The following is a 23,640-nucleotide window of genomic DNA, read 5'->3' as shown; positions in this document are numbered from 1 at the left end:
TGGCTGCTTGTGGATGAAGCCCTCTTTCAGGCAAAGGAATTGAAGGAACGTAAACTGCAGACAGGCATACCAGAGGTCGGAGGTCAGGGTGAGAGAGGATGTAGCCGTTGTTGGTGTTGAGAAAGGCATAGCCGTGAACTCCAAGCTGCGAAGGAGATGGACAGAGACAGACAATGGCATTCGCTACCTGCGCTGAAGACTGAAGGGTACTCCAGGGTGGCTTGTACTGATATTACCTGAGTGTGAAAAGTCAATGCTGATCTTGCACAGAGGTGGAAAGTCCAGGGGTCAGAAAGTAAAAGTCCTGCCATGTATTTCATCCACCCCTGAACTCAGCCAGCTGATTTAGCTCTACCTCCTGGCTGAAGAATGGTGCTCATTAGCAAATCCAGGTGACTGGAACAAAATCCTGGGATGAACTTTTACTTTCTGAACCTGGATTGTCCACCTCTCATCTTGCATTATATTGAGTGTAGGCACACTTGCCCGGGGTACCTTGTATAATCAGTGCTTGAATGTGAAAAGATGGTGTTACTCTGACCAAGAGCAGGTTGGATGAACACTATTTGAGCGTGTGGATTGAGAGTTCTGCTGGCTCGAGGCCTACCTTGTATCGTGGAGCCAGTTTCATCAGCTCCCTCAGAGGGACGTCGGACCCCACCACCCCCAGGAGAATCCCATGGGAGCGCTGCACACAGGGAGGGAGGAAATCAGCGCACCATCACTCCGGTCCTCCCCCTGTGCTAATACATCATACCCTAACCCCGCCCACTCCTCCCCATCTACTGAGACATCCAAACCCCTCCCCCAGTGCTCAGCCCCTACCATTCTACCAATGCATCATGTCCAAGCCCTGCATCTCTCAGCCCCTCACGTCATATATTTTCTTTTTTAAAATTTATGCAGGGTAGGTTGAATGAGCACACATGTTCATTTACAGCGATACTTACCCCCCCCCCCCCCTCCCCCGGAGAAAACCCACATGGGCACAGGAAAAACAGAACCCCTGCACAGAAATGCCACGGCCGGGATTCAAACCCATGACCTTCACAGCAACAGGCGACAGTGCTATACCACCATGGCGCTCATACATATATTACATAAATCCTCCCCTTCTGTTTATAATCGTGTGCAATTGCCTCCTTCCCTTCTATCAATACATCATAACCAAACCCCCCCAACCAGCGAACCACAACCCGTGTGTACTGACTGTCTCGTTCTTCTTGCTGAAGACCGGCATGGCGACCGTGGTCATGAGCAGCATGCTCTGAGCCTGGGTGTTGAACAGCTGTGAAAAGAGGGAGGGGCGAGACTCAGCAGTGCAATCCTCGCACACCCCTCCATTCCAAAACCACACGCAAGCACATCCTCTGCTTTCACAGTAACAGGCTCCATCGCTCCATTCATCTAACACACCCTACTGTAAGCCATCCATATATGGTGAAATGGATCAGGCTCTCATTCGCTACCTCTTTGGTGAGACTGGGATACTCAGTAGGTTCAGACGTTCAGTGACAGACGTGATGTAGTAGGCCGAGGGAGTGGGAGACAGATTTATGTGTTATGAAACGGGGCAATAATAGCTCAGCGACAATCCTATTTGTTCTGCCGTGCAGCGTCCTTACTCCTCTCTCCAGCGTTAAATGTCCTTGCTCCCTTTGTGCTAAGAAGATTTGCATAGGAAATTAATTTCCACACATCCCCGCCAGTTTTTTTTGCCGCAGTCAAGGAATAACACAATTTTTCTTCTTTTTAATATGTGCTGTATATCACTGTTGTGTTCATCTCCATGGGGAGATTAATTTTTTCCTGAGAAATGCTTTTCTTGTTTTCACATAAACGTAAAAAATATTTCTAAACACCATCAATTCACTCTGTGCAACTACTGGAGAAGGGAACTGAGAAGACCTACGGTGAGCTATTCTGCTCCGAGAACCCCCCCAACCCAAAACAGCTAGACTAAGCTCAGGGAACTTTGAGTTTACCTGCTCCTTGTTGGGAAGCTGTCAGCGTGAGTGACGGGTCACATGACAGGATGACAGTGAAGGATGAGGCATGAGCAGATGAGGGCCACACAAAAAAAAAAAAGAAACAGGGAAGTACTCAGACAGGGGACAGGAGACAAAACAGCAAGCGATTGGCAGCAGGAGCATTAGGGACAAGCAGGTACAATGGCAGGGTGCTGGTCAGTGTGACAGATACAAAGCGACAGGTGTGTAATGACACATAATGACTCAGTTACTGAGTCTGCCTCCACTGTCTGGAGAGGAGCTCCAGTCACATGAGGCAGGGCAGTGCACCGGTCAGCTCATAAACCAGGAAACATGGCTGCAATACACAGGACTCCTCTGACAAGAGAAATCATCTGAAAGCTTGGGAATCACCTTTTACAGCTGCTATTCACTCTGGTGACATCACAATGATGAAACTGTTATAGAGAGCCGTTGAATCTGTAGAAGTTGTACTGCTGTCAGTACTGGGTGTATCCGCACACATGCTCTCTGTGATGGCGCTATAGTACACTACAGATGGTGGCCACTCTGTGCGGTAAGAGCCTGAGCCACCGCACTCACCACACTGTCCATGTACGCCTCGGTCCAGATGATGTCATGGTCGTGGTTGATGACCATTGGCCGACTCAGGACGTGCAGGTACTCCATGACGTTTTCCTGCACGTCGGCCAAGGTTGAAATGTGAGTGTAGTAACCTGCAAGGTGAAGGAGACAGAAAGGACAGGTGTAACCTTACTGTAATCTTACTAATGATGACTCTAGTCTCGCTCATACACATTGCATGTGTGGGTCAGCTTTCCTGTGGCGTATACCCTGTGGGAATGCTTGATAAATGAAAAAACTAGTTGATGATAATCAAGAGTTAAATCTGTTGAAAATGTGCTTCTTTCATGCGTATGACCCCTGGAGCGTTTGAGGAAGAGAGTATAGTCAGTGGAATTTCAGTCCTCACTGTTGTAAGACAAAACAGCTCCACCAGATGGCAGCACAGTTCTCCTGATTGCTACACTGGCTAGCCTTCCCTCGAAATAATCTTGATTATATTGAAGTGTAATCTCTGATAATAAGGATTATAATGAGTGATAATCCAATATCACTGAGATATGATTGTTTAAATGTGTTATGTATTTCCACAGCCCTGTTGAAGTGTTAACACAACCTCCATGAGTTGTGGACCACTGATTTAGACATTTCAGCTTGGGGTCTGAGCAGCACTGCCCATTCCAGGGCATAGAAGCACAGATAGAACCCACCTTTATTGTTGCAGGCAATCCATTTCACATTGTCCGCAAACGTCACCTCTCGGCCAATGAGATAAGTGAAAACGCGAACCTAGGAGAGAGAGGTCTGGGTGTTCATCTTGCGCAGTAAATGAACCGTCTCATCAAACCAGAATCTGAAAATGTAAAAATGTTTCTTTTTGCCTCATTTACCAGCACATTATAGTTTTTATGCACATGGGCTTTTGAGCCAACCATTCACTGAGTTATGAAACCGCTTCAATACGAGTGAAACAGATATTAACTAAAGTAATGCATGGTTATTGCATTATACTTATTGTGCAAAGACTGCTTAAGTAAAGCACGCTGTGTTTTAATAACTTGACATTTCAACTTGGCTGACGGCTGCAGAACCCTCCTGTGTGACGGTGATTGGACAGTTGTTGGTGATCTTGTGGCAAATTGACTGGGGGAGTTTTACAACTGAACCCAGATCAGCGCTTTCAGGCTGAACCCAGATCAGCGCTTTCAGGCTGAACCCAGATCAGCGCTTGTCAGGCTGCACGGGGCGTCCCCCGGGGGAAGCTGGTGGTCTCAGTTACCTTCCGCTCCGGCCAGTTGTAGTCCTGGAAGACCTGCTGGAAGTCCTCCATGGCTCCGTCTGTGATGAGCATGATGGCCTGGTTACACAGGCTGCCCTTCCCCTGGGTGGTTGCCTAGAAACGGTTCGACGGGACTCAGCATTGCAGCATGACAGCAGGACTGCAGGACTCCCCATTTCACAGTATGTTGGGGTTCATTAGGGACCGTGAAGCAGGGGTGGCCATTTCACAGTATGTTAGGACTCATTAGAGACCGTGAAGCAGGGGTGGCCATTTCACAGTATGTTAGGGCTCATTAGGGACCGTGAAACTGCAGACAAAGCTGAAATGGTGCCAAGGGTACGATGAAGTTACAGGACACAGGCATGATGGGAGCAGGTATGGCTTTGATTTCGCAGAGTGCCTTACTTGGGGCGCTCACTTTACAGTAGGTAACCAGCAGGGTTGGGGTCAATTCAGGAAATTATTTGATGTTCAGTTCATGAATTTAAAGTATATGGAACATTGAGCATTTTTAAATACAACTGAATTTCAATTGATTTCCTGATTTGGTAGAAGTAAAATGGAGCTGACTCTAACCCTGATATATACAACATATTTGCTATAGATCATAAGAATATTTGACGACGGGACTGCTGTCTGATTCTCACCTCAACTCAAACTTGCTCGTTTTTCCTGGTAAATCAGCCAAATTGTTACAAAGCGACAGTGTTAGATGCAGACCTGGCTGGGGGTGCTGTGGCAGTTTTAGTGTGTTACTGTGGCAGTTTTAGTGTGTTACTGTGGCAGTTTTAGCACGTTACTGTGGCAGTTTTAGTGTGTTACTGTGGCAGTTTTAGTGTGTTACTGTGGCAGTTTTAGCACGTTACTGTGGCAGTTTTAGTGTGTTACTGTGGCAGTTTTAGTGTGTTACTGTGGCAGTTTTAGCACGTTACTGTGGCAGTTTTAGTGTGTTACTGTGGCAGTTTTAGTGCGTTGTGGGCACAAACCTCGTTGAGGATTCGGAAGGACTCCTTCATAGCCTTCTTCACTTTCCCCTGGCCCTTGGCATGCAGCTCCTCCACCAGCAGCTTAAAGTGCTGAAAGAAACAGGGACGTGAGAACTGAAACTCTCAGGTACAGATGAACTGTAATGTACAGATGCTGTACCTTACCGCCTTCATCACAGTGAGGTGTGTCTGAAACGCATACTGTATTCCCATTGGTTGAGAGTAAGTAGTCATTGATTGACTCACTTATTCATTGACTCATTCACACCTTTATTCATTGAGTGAGTGGTCCCCATAAAGCTACTGGTGTCAGAATCAGTCTTGGATGTTTGTAGTATCTGCTGGTTTTGATTGTGTTTTAGCATCAATGGTTCTTTTAACTTGTTTGGTGAAAGAATCCACACACTTTGTTCTCAAGGCCTTAATTGGCTGCTAATTGAAAGGAGACCACTGATAATTGCGGACACTGCAGACCTCCAGTACAAGAGACTGACACCCCTGCCATAAAAAAACAAATATTCCTTTGTTACCACCAGCCTTGAATAGGAAAATCCACCAATGCAGTCTCAGAACTTGAAACCTTCCTGTTCTTGCTTGTGTATTACTAGTACAGACCACCATTATGGTTCTAAAGCATAAAGCCAGATCTGTGATCAACACTGCCACCTACTGGAGCTTCAGTGTGAGCCCCATTTCTCGCTGTTAAACCGTTTTCAGGTAATGACTCCCAGCCCACAGCCTATTTTTCACGTGAGAAAACCTGTTCAGAGTCTTAAAAAGGCTTTATATTTTACTGTGAATCAAAGCACCTTAAATGACACTGCAGCAAACACCATCAATGTCAATTTTGTGGTTCTTGATGCATTAACGGGAAAATAAAGGGGCTTCAGAGTTAGTGTAGTGTTTTTTTGCTGTTTATTGCTGCTGCTTTCAGTGCACATTTCATGTACTTGTAGGGCGTATCTCGACTAACTACATCATCATTAACCGACACCAGTGAACATCAATGTAGTCAGCAAGTGCCACTGCGCTAACTTTCTGTGCAGTAAGGCAGATGGAAATCACCTTTATTTACTGCAATAGAAAGCCCCTCCCCACCCTCAGTCCTGTTTATGTTGTTATATTTAAACAGCACTCCTCGGATAACTGTCACTTGAACATGCTGGGTGCGCAAATCTAAACACGGCCAGAAACAGACTAAACACAAAATGAAAAGTGTCTTGCGGGTACATGGGAAATGTCTCTGGAAGTGTTTCTGGGGATTCACTAGAATGTCAGCACTCCTGGAGACATCAGCACTAGACAGCAGTTTCCAGACCTGACACATCGAATGCAGATGCCAGCACAGAGTCAGGAAGCTATTAGCAGCTCTGCTAATCCATCAGCTCTGGGATCTCAGGCAGGTACAGGCCTGCTGAAATCAGATGACTGTGTGGAGACTAAACGTTCTGTCAAACACTACCACAGTTTCTGGACACCAGTACACGCTCACACACATTTATGCACACAAATATGCACACGTATCCACTGCCACACACCAGTACCATAACAGTCTCAAAAGTACTCTCAAACTGACAGACTGACACACGCAATAACCACTAACACAAGCTGACACAAGCTGATGCACTTATACGCAGATGCACACTGTCAAATGTGACAGACTCATGTACTAGCACACATTGTCACTCATTGATACGCTAATGTGCACTGACACTGGTATGCTAATGTACATGAACACACACTGTCACGGTAACATACTGACATTAATACCATGCTAACCACTGATGCTGACTGTCACATTGAAAATTAAAGCCAGGGACGCAGCACTGATATATCGCAACACTGCCAGAACGAAAACCTGGCTCACACAACCAGACACACATACGGCAAATACCTACTGACAGACAGTCTAAGCTGAAACATAGCACATGCGGGCAACAGGCTGGCTTTGGAGTCATAATTATTGCTCACTCCTTGGGCTGAGAATGAAAAGCGGAGACCGTGTGTGAAACGCACACGCATGTGGCATGACTGTGACCGGAGCGAAGCTGTTTGACAGGGTCCTGAAGCTCCCTTCAAATGTGCTGCGTATTACTGCAGTTATGCTGCAGTGCTGCTTCTCTGGACGCCGTCCCACAGTGCACTGGGTTAGTGAAAAATAAAGGCTTTAGCATACATTGCGCTCGAGCAGAAGGGACGGCAGACTCAGCCCCCTCCGCCCCCGTCTGCCTCCCTCCCTCCTGCCCCGAATCCCGACGCAAAGCCGCAGGGTGACAGATGACCCCACCTGCTCTCCGGTGTCCGGCCACTGAAAACTAGGCCATCGATCTAAACCGGCCTCGCAGTGCCAAACGCGGGTTTGAGAGCGATAAGATCAGACAGAAATGCTCATAACTCCAGCACCCACCCACCCCGTCCCCAAATAATAAACCACCCCAGCTGTTCCCCAGCAAAACGCGTAAGACGACGACTGCCCTCCTGACGTCACACAGTGCAGTTCGGGCTGTCTGGCTTACCAGTGCCCTGGGCTTATGTGAATTGGATAATAGAATTACCTCACGATTGTCCAGATCCGCCTGGACCAGAGTGCCTTCGAAGCAGGGCTCCACGTAGTGCACGTAGTCATTATACTACAGAGAGAGAGAAAAATTATTATTATTATTATTATTATTAGTAGTATTATTATCATTATTATTATTAGTAGTAGTAGTATTTTTATCATTATTATTATTAGTAGTAGTAGTAACAGTGAGATTAGTTGTTGTAGCAGTACATGTATTGCAGGAATAACAGAAGCAATCTCTTGGGATTGCGTGACAGAGGGAGGTGGGATGTGGGGAGGTGTGACTCACTGCGATGATGTTGACGAAGTCATTCTCCCCCAGCGTGTCCAGGATGGTTCTGATGGTGTGCTTTGCGATGGTGAGTCTGAGGCCCTTCATGCTGCCACTGACGTCCACCACAATCACGATGTCCTTAGGAGAGGTGGCCGCCTGGATGTACCTGCGAGGGGGGGTAGGTCCAGATTCTCATACCACGCACTTTACAAACTGTGCTGGATTTACATCCTGTATACAGAACAAGCCACTACACCCTCATATAATTAGTACAACATTATTGATTGTTTAGCAGGTCCCTTTATACGTTAACTATTGTCACATAATATAAATGACAAATGAGGGGTTGTCCATGGGAACTGAACAGATCAGCAAATATGCAAAAATACATCAATGAGAAATACATGCAGCAATTTTCCAAACATCCTTCCTTTCGCTCCCAGATTAGAGGAAAATGGGACAGGGTCATGCCAGTTACACGCTTATTTCACATGTTCTGACCCATTAATAGAGATGTACTCGGCTCGCAAATCCAGGAGCACCTGCACCCTTCGGCTCTCCAACTATCCCACACTTGTGACTAATCTTAGGTTAGCAACTGTATTTATACTTGAAAAAGATGTGATCAGGACTGAGAGCTATAACTGCTACCTGTAGCTGTTTGGCCGAATAAATGTAGGCCATATAAGGTAACGAGTTTAAGTGTGTTGCACTGGACGGGTCAGAATTACAGAAGATATGGGAGTTTAGGAGATATAAAAGATATAAGACCAGAGTCAAAAATATGGACAAGTGGGAACAAGGGACTTGTTAAGCAAATATGGCCTCTGTAGAGTATGGCGCCTCTGTAGAGTGCGAGAGCAGGTTTTTTTTTCATCGTTGTTTGTAATTGCATTAGCTGTCCCAGATGGCTCCCCAGCTATGTAGTGTGGGATCAGATTAGAGCACTGCAGTGTGTGGTTCTGGATCAAGCCTTCACTGGCTGACACACGCCACACCTCCAGGTGGTATCTGAGGTAGGGCTGACCAGACATTTTCCACAGAGCGGTGCATCTATGGCTGTCCTCGAAAACCTGACATTCATTTACTCTTATGAAATGTAGGTGATTTATGCTACACTAACCACCTGCTGGCGCCAACTAGCTTATTTCCTGGAATATAACGCATGTTAGAATGTACAGTGCATGGCACGCATTGTGAAAACGCTGGAAGTGACTCCTCGGGAAGAGGTGGTACATCAATGGTTGCTATAGTTACATCACAACAGCACGCAAGCTGTGAGGTCATGCCTGTGCATGAAGAAAATACTGCACCCAACACTTCTACAGCTTCTACAGGCTGTTTGAGAGAGCCTGTCAAACCTCAGCAACCCCAACACCGTGCCAGGTCATTCAGGCTGAAATGCAGCCAAGGACAGTACAGTACACATAAGTCCAGTACGCTGGGTGTGTTGGAAAACAGTCTCAGTGTGCCATGACCGTGCTCGTACGTGAATTCCTGTACTTTGTCAAGAGAGGGTGATTCGAAATGTCATTTTTAGTCTGGAATAATATTGTAAGCAGTGTCAGCATCTGTGAGGAAGGCTATTTCAGCCGAATCACTGAGAGTCCTACCAGTTTCGGTTCCTGCAGTCAAAAGTAATGACGCCATTTTCGTCTGGGGTCCACTTGATGCCTGAAGAAGAACAAAATAATTGATGGATTCTCATCTGGGAACACCTTTAAATGTAAGCCTGGATTCAATTAAAACTATCTTTAACTTTGACTGTTTAATTCGCTGTTTAATTAGTTTGTTTTTCTGTCTTCACAAACACTGTTTGTTTGGCGTTCAGTGATCACCAAAATTACCTTGCCAAATTGCTTGTGAAGAAAAAAAGAACGCTTGGGTTTAATTGTGAGCCAATGATAAGGACAAATGTTTGTTTTTATTTAGTCCGCAGTCGTCTGTCACTGATTGAGACGATTCGAGTGCAGCCAAAGTCAGGGGGCTAGATTAGGCCCTCGGGGTGCTCGCTGTCCTGACATCACACGCGTCATATAGGATGGAGTGCGTACGAGCAGGCCGCCGCACGCAATCACCGCGCATCCCCATGGGGCCCCCCCTCACCCCCCTCCCCCCCCACCACTCCCCCCTGCTGACTGGGTCCAACCTGGCCCCTCATTAACTCCCAAACCCCGCGCTCCTCAGCCCTCTCCTCGGCCCCGTGATGGATCACCGGATCACCGGCGGATCAATCTGGAGGAGCTGAGTCACCGCCCTCCTGGTAATTACTTCCAGACGCGTCTGCTGTCACTCACGCCAGAGCCCGGCTCGGAGGGCCCTTCTGAGGCCCTGGCAGAGCCGCGGGCCCTGGTGCCTGAAGCGGCCGCTGAACGGCCCACGCTGCTGTGCACGCGCGAGCGGGAGGAGGCGCGGGCGTCTGTGCGTCTGCAGACCCGCTTCTTACGGCCGGAGAGAACGGGGCGGGCGTCGGCACGGCGCCTCACCTGGGTAGAGCCTGAAGAAGCCCGTGGAGCTGCCGAAGTACTGCCAGGTGAGCGTGGGGTCCCGCTTGAAGTTAGAGATGAACACGGTGTTCAGCGCCTCTGACATGTAGATCCCATTGAGTATGTCAGGATCTGTTTGGGCAGAGAGAGAGGAGAAAGAGTGTGTAATGGAAATGCTCGATAGGGTGATGCAGCATTACTGTATATGCTAAATGTCTTATCTGTTGTATGTGTACGCAGGCTGTAGGCCTAGTGCAGTGGAGATGGGTGAAGCTTTGTGGGAGGACTGTGGAGATTGGCACACCTTTGTTGTAGACGTTGGTGGGGACCTGGATGTCACTCAGTGAGGTGTTGACAGACAGTCGGCTGAAATGCTCGTTTTCCTCCAGGACAAACTCGCCGCCCAGCTCCACAAACTCCCCATCCTCGTCCATGGTGTTCACCATCACTGAGTTGTAGTAGTCAAACTGTGGGACACATTGTCATTTTATAATACAGAATGCACACGCGCGCGCACACACGAACACACACACAAATACAAGCATACACGCACACACACACACACATACACATGCAGGTAGTATAACTCACCTCTAAGGTTTCATTGAATGTATGGTACAAGTCTGCATCCTCAGCAGATTCTGCCAGTCGCTGTAAAATAAACACTCATTCTCATTCTTGTTATGACAAGGTAAATAATATACCTTGCATTTACACAATTTAGGTAAACTGAACATTTCTCCTTAGAATACATATTACACACTCAAGAAATATTTTCTTTAAGATATATATCTGGTTGTTTTTTCATTTATTATATTTTTCGGCCTACTCTGCCAGTGACTGGGTCCACTCCTTCTAGACTGGCGGAGATTCAAGCCAATAGCCCCACCCCCCTTTTCTCCAGAAAGCATCCTTAAGGCCTGTTTTCACCAGGAATGATAACAGTAATATGGACTACTATGCAATTGTAGAGATAGTTACATAAATCTTTCAAATTCAAATGAGAGTGTCTGCATTGCAAGAACGTCTACAGAATGGACCGTCATGGCAATGACAGCCCTCATCTGAAAGACCAATCACTGATGTGCCTTACTTGCACCTGTAGAAATGATGCGTATTAATGGACAGGTGTGTACAATAAACCGATGCTTATCTGTGGACGCTGGAGACATCGATTTCTATGGTTATTGTTCCTGTTGGCTTTGGAGCTGCCAGTCTCACCTTCACTGACTTCATCTTCCGGCCCAGCATCTGCTGCATCTCTTTGGCAAACTTCTGTGCCAGCGCTGAGCCGTCGACCTCGTCAATCCTGATAATCGGCTCCACGTCTTTGAATTTCTGATGAAAAACGGGAGAATACCATTTAGAACATAGTTTTGCATTCATTTGATAAATAAAAAAAAAAACAGGAACAATTTACTTGAAGTTCTTATGTTGCACAGGGACCACATATTGGTAATGTTACAAGCAATATCTTTGAAACTGGTCTTCCACCACATGGTCTTCCCTGTGCATGTACATTTTAAAGAAATCCATGGATTTCTTATAGAATCTTGCTCCTTATACATAGTCACAGCAAAATCATTTACCTTGACAGAAGAATTCAGAACACAGTGATAACTGCAAGCATAGAGTATTGTACAGCAAAAATGTAACCGTTTGTTAAGCAGTTTGTATCCAGTGGATTTGAGCATATTTTGGGTCCTTTCAGCTGTGCGTCTCTGTCTGTGTGGAATCAGGTAATAAATAGGTCTCTGAGACAAGAGTTAAAGCTCAATCATGGCTTTAGGTCACAGGGATAGTGCCTTAACTATGCCTCTGCTAGCTGTGCTTTTTCACACTTGGGACACACACGCAGACATACACACACACACGCACACGCACGCAGACACACACGCACGCACGTCCTCTGACTTCGACTTGGCTCTTGTGCAGCAGCTGTCTGGGTAAATAAACCAGGCCAGTGGATCACGGACACTTCCTGATTGCGTGCTACTGATCTGGGAATAACACCCAACCTGACCCCTCCCCTCCCCTCTCCTCCCCAACAGCACAGCTCACAGCCATGACCAGAGCTTAAGGAGAGGCTCAGAATGCTGTCGCCATGATCTCATCTCCCCTAGCACTGTCCCCTGTCCCTGACTCAGGGCCTTGGGTAGTGAAACAGCCTGGTGCCTCAGCATAGTGAGGGGAGCATGCCACTCCAGGAACCCCATAACGAAGTACCATGTGCTGTTGGTCTCTGACCAAAGATTTTCCACAGTAAAACACTATGATTAGTTAAAATCAGAGAGATTTAAGCTATTGCTGTTTTGATGCCAATATTACCATCACCACCAATACGCATATATGTCTATACACACATGCACACACAGTAAATGTTCTTTTCAAAATAAACACTTTTCTGGTGTTACTACTGAGTTTAGCAGAGAAAATGCCTGCAGGCATACTACACTCATACTTTCTTGGAAGAATTTAATTGTTGCATGTATTCTTTCAAGTGAAGTAAAAAAATAATATCATTGTCCGTTTAAAAGTAATTTTAACACATTTTGCAGATCCCAACATAAATATCATAATTATAATCACAGCTCAGAAAATAATAACGATCAAATTCTTGATCAGCACTGTATCTGCAATTACACTTTTATATAGCATCAGAACCCGCTTACATTCTGGAAGCAGAATGGTATCTGCTGGTCTAGTAGAGTGTGGAGTACCGTATCTGTAGCAATGACTTTTATTAAAAATAATTTGCCCCATGAATTATGTAATACACCACGCTGTACCAGAGAGGGTTATGTTTCTCCATCTCTAACTATAGAGGCGCTGTGTAAACGCCAAAGGAATTACACTAAATATTACTGTAGCCACCACTGCAGGCTTGGTTTAAAAAAAATAAAAAAATATATATATATAGAATATATTCAAAAATATAATGAATTTCAAAATGTTTTGCCATATGACCAAAGAAAATGTACACATATATCATACATCTATGGACCACAGCTGAGCCTCCAGGCAGATTCACCTGCCAAAATAGCATTTCTACAGATCCAAACAGTGTTGGCGTCATTTACAGGCTCATTAGCACTGAGATATTGGCTTATTGTCAGTGTGGGATGGTTTCACATTCTGGGAATGAAGGTGCTGAATCTACTGACAGAAAGAGCCAAACTGTGACAGACATGCAGCTTCAGTATGTAAAACTACTGGAGTCAGCATTCAGCCTCTCACAATTAAGTCTTCATTTTCCCCCACCATTCCGCAACTTATGATGTGGGTTCCTTGGATGCCATTCAGTCTGAGTGGGGGTCCCTGGATCAAAATGGTTGGAAACCCCTTGCTATAGCCAATATCTTTCATGGCAAAAGTCACAAGAATTTAGGACAGTCGGCAGCAGTTTTCTATAAATTTCTAGTAGTCCCATTGCGTGAGTTAGGTTCTCACTTCTTTCAGCAGAATAGTTTCAGCGCTCAGCACACACCCCAGAAGGGCAGTGCCAGTAACACACTCCTCTCCTCCGCACACACTTCCCTCCCACATCCTGTTCACACAGAAATGTGTTTCTGAGAGCTTATTGTAAGAGAGTCAATCGGCCCTGGTCTTTATTGCACAGCTGCTTAAAACAAGTTTAAAAGCCTGAGCCAGAACAATAAACTGGAACACACACACACTTTTACAACCATGTGTCAAAATGAAACACCATAAACGTCGACTCTGCTTTAGTCTGGCATGCTTAATGGCTGCTCTAATCAGAAGAAGCGCAAATATGTGATGATGTATCCATGGTAATTGACAGGTACAGATGATTAATTAGTTCGTTTTGTCCACGCATAAACAGCAAGACACACACACGCACAAGCACACATATACGCACACACACACCCACCCACACACACACACACACACACACACACACACAGGGGACAAAAGCTGGGACAGACATATTTTTCATGATTTCGCTCTGTACTCAACAATTTTCGATTTGTAATCAAACAATTCACATGTGGCTTAAGTGCACATTCTCAGTTTTTATTTTAGGGTATTTTTATACACTGTTTTCACCAGGAAGAAATTGGAGTACTTTTTATACATAGTCCCCCCATTTCAGGGCACCATAATGTTTGGGACATGTCAGTGTTATGCAATTATATATGAAATTAGTTGTTATTAGTACTTTGTTGCTTATCCTTTGGATTCAGTGACTGCTTGAAGTCTGTGACCCATAGACATCACCAGGTGCTCAGTATCCTCTCTGGTGATGCTGTGCCAGGCCTGTACTGCAGCCATCTTCGGCTCCTGCTTGTTTTAGGGGCCTGAGGTTTTCTCTTCAGCATATGAAATGCATGTTTAATTGGCTTCAGATCAGGTGAATGACTTGGCCAGTTAAGAATTTTCCAGTTGTGGGCTTTGAAAAAATTTCTTGCTTTAGCAGTATGTTTCTATAACTATAACACCCCCACTACCATGTTTCACAGATGTGGGGGGGAGGTTAGCGTTAGGCCCTCACACTTTGCTCTTACCATCACCGTGATACAAGTCAATGTTGGTCTCATCTGTCCACAAGACCTTTTTCCAGAACTCTCTTTGGTACTTCTTAGTAAACTGTAACTTGGCCATCCTGTCTTTGTATCGGATCTATTGGACAGGTGTTTAGGGATTTTTCTTCATTATGGTGAGAATTCTTCGGTCATCAACTGTAGAGGTCTTCCTTGACCTACCAGTGATTACTGAGCTCACAAGGGCTCACCTTCCTATTGATATTCCAAACAATTGATTTTATTATTTCGCGGCCTCATAATGGCTTCCATGACTTTCATTGGCAACTCTGATCCTCATGTTGACAAACACCAATGACACTCCAAAGGCAATCAAAAACCTAGAATCAAGACTAGATACTTAAAGCTCTCTCATACCTGCACTAAGGAAGCAATTGAACACACCTGACTAATCAGAAACACTATGAACCCATTTGCCCCAAACATTATGGGGTGCCATAAAATTGAGGGACTATGCATAAAAAGTCCTGTAATGTTTACATAGTGAAACAAAAATGTATAAAAATACCCTTTAGTAAAAGTTGAGAATCTGCACTTTAACCCTGTGTGTAATTGTTTGATTAAAACTGTGGAGTACAGAGCCAAATGAAGAAAAAATAAATCTTTGTCCCAAACATTGTCGAGCTAAGTTTTTACGCACACACACACACACACACACACACACACGCCAAATTCTTGGTTAAAGCTACACCATTTATTACAATATACTGTAGCCTTGGGGTAAAAACAGCAATTTACGAAAATATAGCCAGGGATTTATAACAATACAAAAATAAGTTTGAAAGCAAAATTATGAAAGCACACCACTTATGTTCTGACCAGGTTTACTGTCATTATGCTTTCTAGCCAGAAAAGGTTTTAAAGCTCATTTGCCATCGGCCTCTAAAGCACTGTTTTTCCCAGCAAGGGATCAGAATTGCATTCCTCGCAAAACTACACTCAAGGGTTACTCAGGGATAATCTGCTTTCAAACAGGAATGATCAGAGTATGGCGATTTTTCATACAGGCCTTGGATCAGACAGGCCACATTCAGGGACCATTCCCTGCAGGCAAAGACATTGCTTTTCCTGCTTGGGTGGCAAAGTAAAAAAAAAGCAAGCATTTGTTGAGAGGTAGAGGTATAGGAGTGTGGCGGTGGTTTGGAAACCTTCTGGAGTGATGGAGAATACAATGACAGTTTAAAAAGAAATAGTGCGTTTAAAAGTAATTGAAATTCGAGACAAACACTATTTAAGAAAAACATCACAAAATTGAACTGGATGCTTGAATTACAAGCACACTTTACAATTTCCACTTTAATCATAAGAAAAACCAATATAATCTGCAAACATTTCTTTAGAAAAACAAACAACAAAAAAATCACTGAATGTGACAGGAAATTACTCTGTGGTATTGACCATTTGAAATGAACAGCAGATAATGTGGAGAAACAGAAATTAGGTGTTCATTTTTGCTGACACAGAACACACAGTGCAGTGGTCAGCTAAATGGCAGATGGTAAGATACCATGTGCTACAATGCCTCTGGGGAAAACAGGGAAATAAGGCTTGTATACTAATTACTGAGGGAAAAAACTTCTCTTATCTATTATAAGGCCGGGTAACATGAAGTATGAACTCATCAACATAGGCTTTTTTTTCCCAACATCTTATTTTTTCAAATGGGTCAAATAATAAAACAAATTGAGAGGACAATTCTTAATGCAGTACCAACATCGACAAGCCTCCAATATGATCTGTTTCAAACTGCTTCAATATACGAAACAAGCAGGACACAGTAGGAACCTCACCAGTCCCAATTAGTTGGCAGGTTTTCAGTTGCAATACTGTAATACCCTTTTTGCTTGTCAGTCATCCTTGAATAGAGGCTACTGTAGTCCAATGGGGGGGCCTTATTTGGGCACATGACTGGAGAGGACAACCCTCATTGGCAGAGATTTCTCCAATCCTGCTTAGACTGGCTGTCTAGTGCATGCCATGATTATGTCATCTGACCCAAATTAATCCCTCACATGGTTCTAGCACCTTCCAGCCAGGTTCTAAGAGACACTCAAGACTCCAGTGGTATTAAAGTTAACTACATGCACATCCTGTGCTCTGGTAGATGCAGGACAAAAGCATCAGAGGGCTGAAAGAGAACATTTGCACACCATCTCACGCAGCGCCCTGACACATTATTCCCATCATACAGATGAGAAAAAGGGTAGTATAAAATAAACAGTTCAGCTAATGAGCTGTATCATATAATCAAAAATTGGGAAATTATATTCTTTTATAATGGTGCAATTGCTCAGAGAAGATGGTTTTGCTTAACAAATGATTTTTATTAAAGATTTTTAGTGGGACTGTCCACAAATACTGAAAATCTTTGTTCACCAAAATCCTTTGAGCAGTTGTATTTTCTCATATTTTTGAACAGGCAGTGTAGGTCCAGCTAATTACCTGTACTGTTTATTTTAAACATTGTATATTGTAACTCCTGAGAACATTGGGAACCCGGGAAGAAAAAAAAGATTTATTTTTATTTGTGCAGTTTGCCAGGCCCACCAGCCATTGGCCATGAATTCAGAGGAGCAGAAGGAGCCAGTCGGGCTTCCACGAAGGCTCCAAAATGCACAGTTCCCGGACAGTACGTCTCCGACCTCTGGCAGACACAGAGAAGGGGCCTGATTTGTTTCCCTGTGGATGTTGATTGCTCTCATTGCCAGATGTTTCACAAGCCACAAATCACTTTAAGAGACAGCGAGGCATGATACGCCATTAGGATACTACATGCATGCAGGAGAGCCCAGAACTCAGTAGTAAAGTTTACAGTAAGAGAGACTCTTGGTCAGGGGGCCTAAGAAGACTATTTTCGGTGTGATGTGCTTAGATGTTACCTTAGACACCACTCTGCTGGCAAAAGCTGGTGAGGCCTTAAATTATTCCAAGAAAGCTGCAGGACAGTTTATGAATGTAAGAATTGAACTCCAAATTTCAACCAGTTAAACTAGAGACAATAGTTCAGGAAAGTCTGAAAAAAGTGAAAATTAAGTTATAGAAATATGTTCTTAAATCATTTCTTAAATTTCTATTTTTTGGGTAGTTTCATCCCTTTTAGCCACCGATAATTAAAACTACAAAATAAAAATAAAAACTTTATAATTCAGATGTTAAACAACTCACAGCTTGTACATTCCCCCCCACCCCCCTCCACTTAAAAAAAAAAAAAAAAAAAAAAAAAAAAAAAAAGGGCTTTGGTCCCCAAATCCCAAAGAGTGTTATAGTAAAGTGCACAGTATCCTAAATACTGCTCTCCATCCTCTTAAACGTCTGAGCATTAGCATGATCCCGTTATACCGCACACTGTCTGTGGGACGTCCCCCTCTGCGTGAGCACAGACTCCGGGCCCCTTGAGAGGATCAGGGTGGGGGGTTAACGCCGCACAAAGCCAGCGTCCCTCACATTATAATCTGCCAAAGGCGGCCTCCGGCCCGCAGCCCCGCCCCCCGCCACCCCTGCGCCGCGGGCAGTACGCAGACACCTCCCCTGACCAGGGGCCTGATCCCTCCCTGTGCCAGGCCAGTCATCCCCCATTGATTGCACAGATGAGGACAGATGGGCACCGACAGGGCAGAGTCGGTGTGCAGAACAGCAGAGCGCGAATATTATCCTCCATCCCGTTCCATCTGCACAAACCGATTCCCAAAACACGCACGCACGCTGCCGCATGCTCAAACACGTGTGACGTGTGCGTCTTATGTGCCAGCCTGCACACACGTCCATGTATGCATTCGCACACATGTGCAAGCATGCAAACAGGTATTCATACATACACACACACACACACGTCCACGTATGAATTTGCACACATGCATGCAAGCATGCAAACGGGTATTCATGCACACGCAAACACGTGCGCATATATAACACCTTTCATAAGGGATAATCCGAGGTCATGGTGACTTTTGCAGCTGGATGGCCAAAGTAGTGAGTTTCAACCTTCAACCTGAGGTGCACTGTAGCTCATACCGCTGTCTGACATGGCAGAATATCATTATTTATTAGAACGAGGATATAGAAGGGCACAATGCACACTGTACTGCTGACTTACAGTAATAGAGTAATAACAAAACAATTATAGCAATGAGTAGTACATTGAAGAGTGACCTATAGAATGTGTTCTGGGACCACACAATGCAATCTTTGATAGGTAAAGGGATTGAGAGACACTGTCCCCAAGTGTAATATTTATATTATTATGCACATGCTTAGCAGATGTCCTTGAGCTGACACACAGCATAATTCACATTTGACATATCCATTTATATACCGCAGTCAGGATGCTCTCTGAAGCAATTCAGCATAAGTACCTTGTGTAAGAGCTGTGAATCAAAGCCTGCGGTCTTTGGGTTACGAAGCCCAGCCCGTTAAGCGGTACTCCACTCTGCCACCCCCATGTGGGACCCCAGTCACTTTTGACTGTGTGAGATGTAAACCCCTGCCACAGCTCAGGCATAGCCTGCGCTGAGTCACTGCTATGGGGGAAAACTGCGTTCGGCTAACCGGGAAACACCAGCGATCTGCCTGACAGAATAAGATTCAGCTTTCATAACGCGAGACGTGCTAGTCAAAACAGCCCCTCATCTGAACCTAAGAGCAAAAACCACACATGGCTTACCTTTTGCAGCAAATTGGATCCAGAGTATTTTGTCGCTATGGAGTATATTTCCCCTGCAAAGGTATTGGCCCATTGCTGAACCCTGGAAACAAACAAACAAACAAAAAAGGTTATGAATATTGAGATATTTGTATGCACAATCAGTCACATACATTTAGGTTTGCCATTCAACACCATTAAGTAGGTCACTTGTAATCACTTATGTGCTCCTGTGGTTCTTTATGGGATTATCTGTTGAATATTAAAAGAAATGCAATTTATGTTATGGAACTGCATGATTGTAAACCACTGAATTTGTTCATCATGTGAATTACTTTGAGCATGTTTTGATCCACTTTTCATATATATATATGAAATGAATTGCAACCTGTTCAAAGCCGCACACATACACACACACACACACACATTCACATATATAGTATATACATACATACACTGTACTGTACATCAAAAAGCAGCCAGAAAATCAGTCTCCATATTACAAAATACATAGAATTCCATGTGTCTTTGTCACTGAGCATTAAATGTAAAGACGTAACACTTTCCATTAATTAAAAGACTGGAACGCACCTCCTCCCAAAAACTCTCTCTTGTTCCATTTGGAATCAATTCACTTAAGTTTCTGAGGGAGCTGCATAATGAATCAATGAATATATGCATTGCATTTTAAAGCACTGTTTGACACATGAATGGAAGCATTTGATGCAGTTTAAGTTAGGCCGGGCAGATTCACAGTTAGGCCGACTGCTTCACAGATTCACAGATCGATGCTGCCCTTTCAAATGTTCCCTCACTTCTCATTGCATCATTTATGACACAACGAGAACCACCCCCTTGAGCTTGCAGTCCTGTCTGTCCTTCTAGCACATTTCGTGGTTTGTAATATTCATCTTTTCTATAATTGCCATAGTTTTTTTGTTAGCACATTTATACCTCATTTGTTGGCATATGATTTTGTTTTTGAGAATTCAAGGCATGTAGCATTGTAAGCTATTGTAACCGTTAGCTCTGCTGATCCACAACTCCTGCAATCAGCTGAACCACAACCAACAAAATACGTGATTAGCCCTCTGAGATAGAGACCAAGGTCCCCAGCCAAGGGAACTTGATTGTGTTCCAGGGGTGACATCTCACTCTGTCACAGACACTCGAATGCTCGATGAATTTTCACTGATGCCTGTCCGCACAGGCAGGTTATGAGTGAGCCAAGTTCGTGCTGAATGGCTCATTGGCTGTGAAATGATCGGCAGTCCTGCTCACTGAAAGGGTTTTATGTGCAATTTCTGCAAGTGCATTGCGATGGTCAGATAAGCAAGAGGAGTAAATTATGAGCACAGCATGTTCTTATTTACTGAACGGGCACACCTAAATATAACATAGACAAAATATTATAAAAGCGGGAACCACAATTCTGTGGTCAAGCTGTAATGCGTATGAATTTTAGGAATACCGTGATAAATGGATAAAGACATATGACATAACTACTGCAAGATAATTATCCAGGCTGGTCATAATGATTTAAGATACACTAATTGCGTGTTTTTACCATCTCAGTATAGCAGGCCATGACACACAAGAGCATTGGCATGGCAACTGTAAATGGAGGTAGAAGGAGAGGTCATTGGCTTCAGGTTACAAATGTGAATGGAGGTGCCTCATAGACATGCTTGGGGTGAAAAAAGCATGATCAATACCCAAGCAGTGGACTCCCACAAAACTCAATAACATATTGTAGTTACCCGCTGACAAGATAAAGGTTAAAGCAGGAACTGCAAAATCTCACCATTCCTACAGCACATGAGCATCTTCATACTGCATGCTCTTGCTATTGACCTTTCACAAATCATTCAAGTTTACAGAGTTTACTGAGTTTGTCTCCATATATGGCTGAGAAGGCCCCGATTGCTCACACAGTAAGTAGAGAGGTTGTGAGCCTTGAGGCTGAAGTGTATGAGGCAGGTGTCATAGTTCAGGGGGGAGGCGGAGTGAGGTGTGCAGTGGGATCCGGCACCAGTGGTAGGATTAGGACACCGTCTCAGATGAGCGACTCGGTGACGGATTAAGGGCTGAGAACTTTGCTAAGACCCCCCTATGCATCCTTTGCATTTGCCTGAATGCGCCCCATTGCTAACTGAAAGTGTTTGTGGATTTGAAAGATAACTTGCAGTAGACAGTAAAGACTGTGTGCACGCCTGCATGCGTCTGTGTGCGTGGATGTGTATGTGTTTGTGGGTCTGTGTTTTCACCTTCGTGTGTCTTTTGTTCCCTGCCGAGTAGATGCTTTTGTCTCCTCTTTTGTGAGCGCATGTGTATGTCTAATTGCGTGTGGGAGCTTACGGCTGTGTGTGTATCTCCAGTCCTGTGTGAGGTTATTTTGTATATGTGTGTGCAGCTTGTGTCTTCAGATTTATGACAATAAAATTGTAAATACAATAAAACTGACATTCACTAGTTAAAAATGAATGGCTTTTGGCGCAGTGAAAAAACAATTAAATGTCTCATTCACGTGGAAACCCAGTAATGATAATGATGGTGATACTGTGCTGATGATAAGCCAAGTGGTAAGTGGTGGAGTGTTAAAAGGCTCTTCTGCCCTCATCGAACGGCCCCTGCCAGCCATCTGTCCCCCTGATGTGACTGTGGCCCCTGAGGGCCCACACTCCACTGCCCGATTAGCACAGGATGCCCGTGTGCCCATATAGCACCCAAAGGTTGTCTGGAGTTAGTCTCAAAAAGTGCTTCTGAAAAGCCTTGGCTTCTGCTGGATTTTGCAGCTGCTTGACTGAGCATTTAATCGATCAGTTGAAGCATTTGATTAAACACTTAATTCACCTCAGCTGGGTTCTTGGGTGTAAATTTGCTGCCGAAATTAATGTCTACAGAAACCAGTGGCCTTCCAGACGATGGCGGGCTACCCCTTATCTGTATTACAATAATAGTGTGCATACATTTGTCATGCCGCACATCCAGATTAAGTGGGGAAAAAAGGAATAAAATATGAAATAAAATGCAAAAGGAGATAGGAGGTTCTCTAAAATGGAGGCAAGCTTCACAGCATGCAGTCTTTCAGACTGGCATGTCTGGTTGTGAAACCATTCCAAAATGAAAATATAAACAAAATAGGGTAATAAAAAATATTTATAAATAAACATCAGCCTCTGGCGTACCCATTTAGAACTGAAATCTTAGAAGTTGGTGGGAACTGAAGTTTATGAATACATTGATTTTCTTTTTAAATGCTCTTTTAAATGATTATGCAGAGTTAGCGGTAAAGCATATTGTGTACGTAGTCTAACCTCTAGGATAGGCTAGAGGATATTCTGTACCCTCTAATGGTCTCCTGTGTATGCAGATTAGCTAGAAAATCTGGCAATGTGGGCCACAAGTGGGAGAATAGCTCTTTCTCAGGGGAGATTTGCAGCTAGACTAGGACCACAATGATGCAGAAATTGAGTCACATTTTGACTCCTTTAGTTATTAACAGTTATTGACACATATTAACATGTACAGATAACAGGTATGACTTTAAAGTATATTAACTGGTAAAGGTAATTATTCATGACAATGGAAAAGGAAAGCGTTCATTAATAATAATGATTGTCAGTCAAGTCACAATTTTAGGGTTTCTCAAGGTGTCTGCTTCAACAGTTCCTCGAGCAAACCTGAATGCGGACAGCCACTGGATTGTGTAAGTATTCGCAGGCTGTGTTTTGGATGGCGTTCAGAAGTAGTTCAGATTCAAATGGGAGATGAGAGAAAATAAGGTCACGGCATAATCATGCCCTAAAATAGGCCAGAGTAGTTGGAAGATAAAGGGGAAAACAGTAAAGTGACATTTCATTCCAAAGTAAACTACAAACAGCGAAGGAGATGAGGAATGTGAGAAATAAACAGTGGTCAAGGCTGAGGGGAGGGGCTTCAGGCTTCAGGCTGTTGGCTTGTCTGAAGACGCAGAATGTTTTGGCGTGCTAAATGATGGCCAATGATAAGGAAACTTTATTATGAAACCATAGACTATTATCTCTCAGGAAAAATCACAGATAAAGTAAATCGTGACAAACAATTCGGCAATGATCTCTATATCTTTCAATTAAATCAACTGACAAATTTTGTGCCGCTGTATACCGTTGGTCAGTGTCGACCCAAGAGCTCCCCAGAGAGCAGATGTTAATAAAGCTGCACATGCACGCAATGCTTTTTTATTGCATACCTGTTAGAATGACCAATTATGGGCTATCCTTGTGAGAGCTGAGATCAGGCATCGCCATGGCA

The 23,640-nt window shown here is 44.2% G+C and overlaps 1 protein-coding gene across 1 annotated transcript in view; it reads right to left on the bottom strand.

The window, feature by feature from the left end:
* The window catches only part of cacna2d4a (calcium channel, voltage-dependent, alpha 2/delta subunit 4a), a 110,474-nt gene that overhangs the window by 83,245 nt on the left and 3,589 nt on the right, over nt 1-23,640 (bottom strand). The window contains exons 3-18 of the mRNA XM_035426459.1: nt 19,369-19,450; nt 11,368-11,484; nt 10,738-10,797; nt 10,451-10,613; nt 10,147-10,278; nt 9,274-9,334; nt 7,676-7,826; nt 7,379-7,453; nt 4,824-4,913; nt 3,835-3,948; nt 3,266-3,344; nt 2,574-2,707; nt 1,986-2,003; nt 1,211-1,288; nt 608-688; nt 71-145 (exon numbers count right to left, since the gene is read on the bottom strand). Coding sequence (XP_035282350.1) covers nt 71-145; nt 608-688; nt 1,211-1,288; nt 1,986-2,003; nt 2,574-2,707; nt 3,266-3,344; nt 3,835-3,948; nt 4,824-4,913; nt 7,379-7,453; nt 7,676-7,826; nt 9,274-9,334; nt 10,147-10,278; nt 10,451-10,613; nt 10,738-10,797; nt 11,368-11,484; nt 19,369-19,450 — 1,510 coding nt within the window. The remainder of the gene's footprint in view (nt 1-70; nt 146-607; nt 689-1,210; nt 1,289-1,985; nt 2,004-2,573; nt 2,708-3,265; nt 3,345-3,834; nt 3,949-4,823; nt 4,914-7,378; nt 7,454-7,675; nt 7,827-9,273; nt 9,335-10,146; nt 10,279-10,450; nt 10,614-10,737; nt 10,798-11,367; nt 11,485-19,368; nt 19,451-23,640) is intronic.

This window comes from Anguilla anguilla, chromosome 7 (assembly GCF_013347855.1).
Source record: "Anguilla anguilla isolate fAngAng1 chromosome 7, fAngAng1.pri, whole genome shotgun sequence".
NCBI lineage: Eukaryota > Metazoa > Chordata > Actinopteri > Anguilliformes > Anguillidae > Anguilla > Anguilla anguilla.
This window is presented reverse-complemented; position numbering and strand designations above follow the sequence as displayed.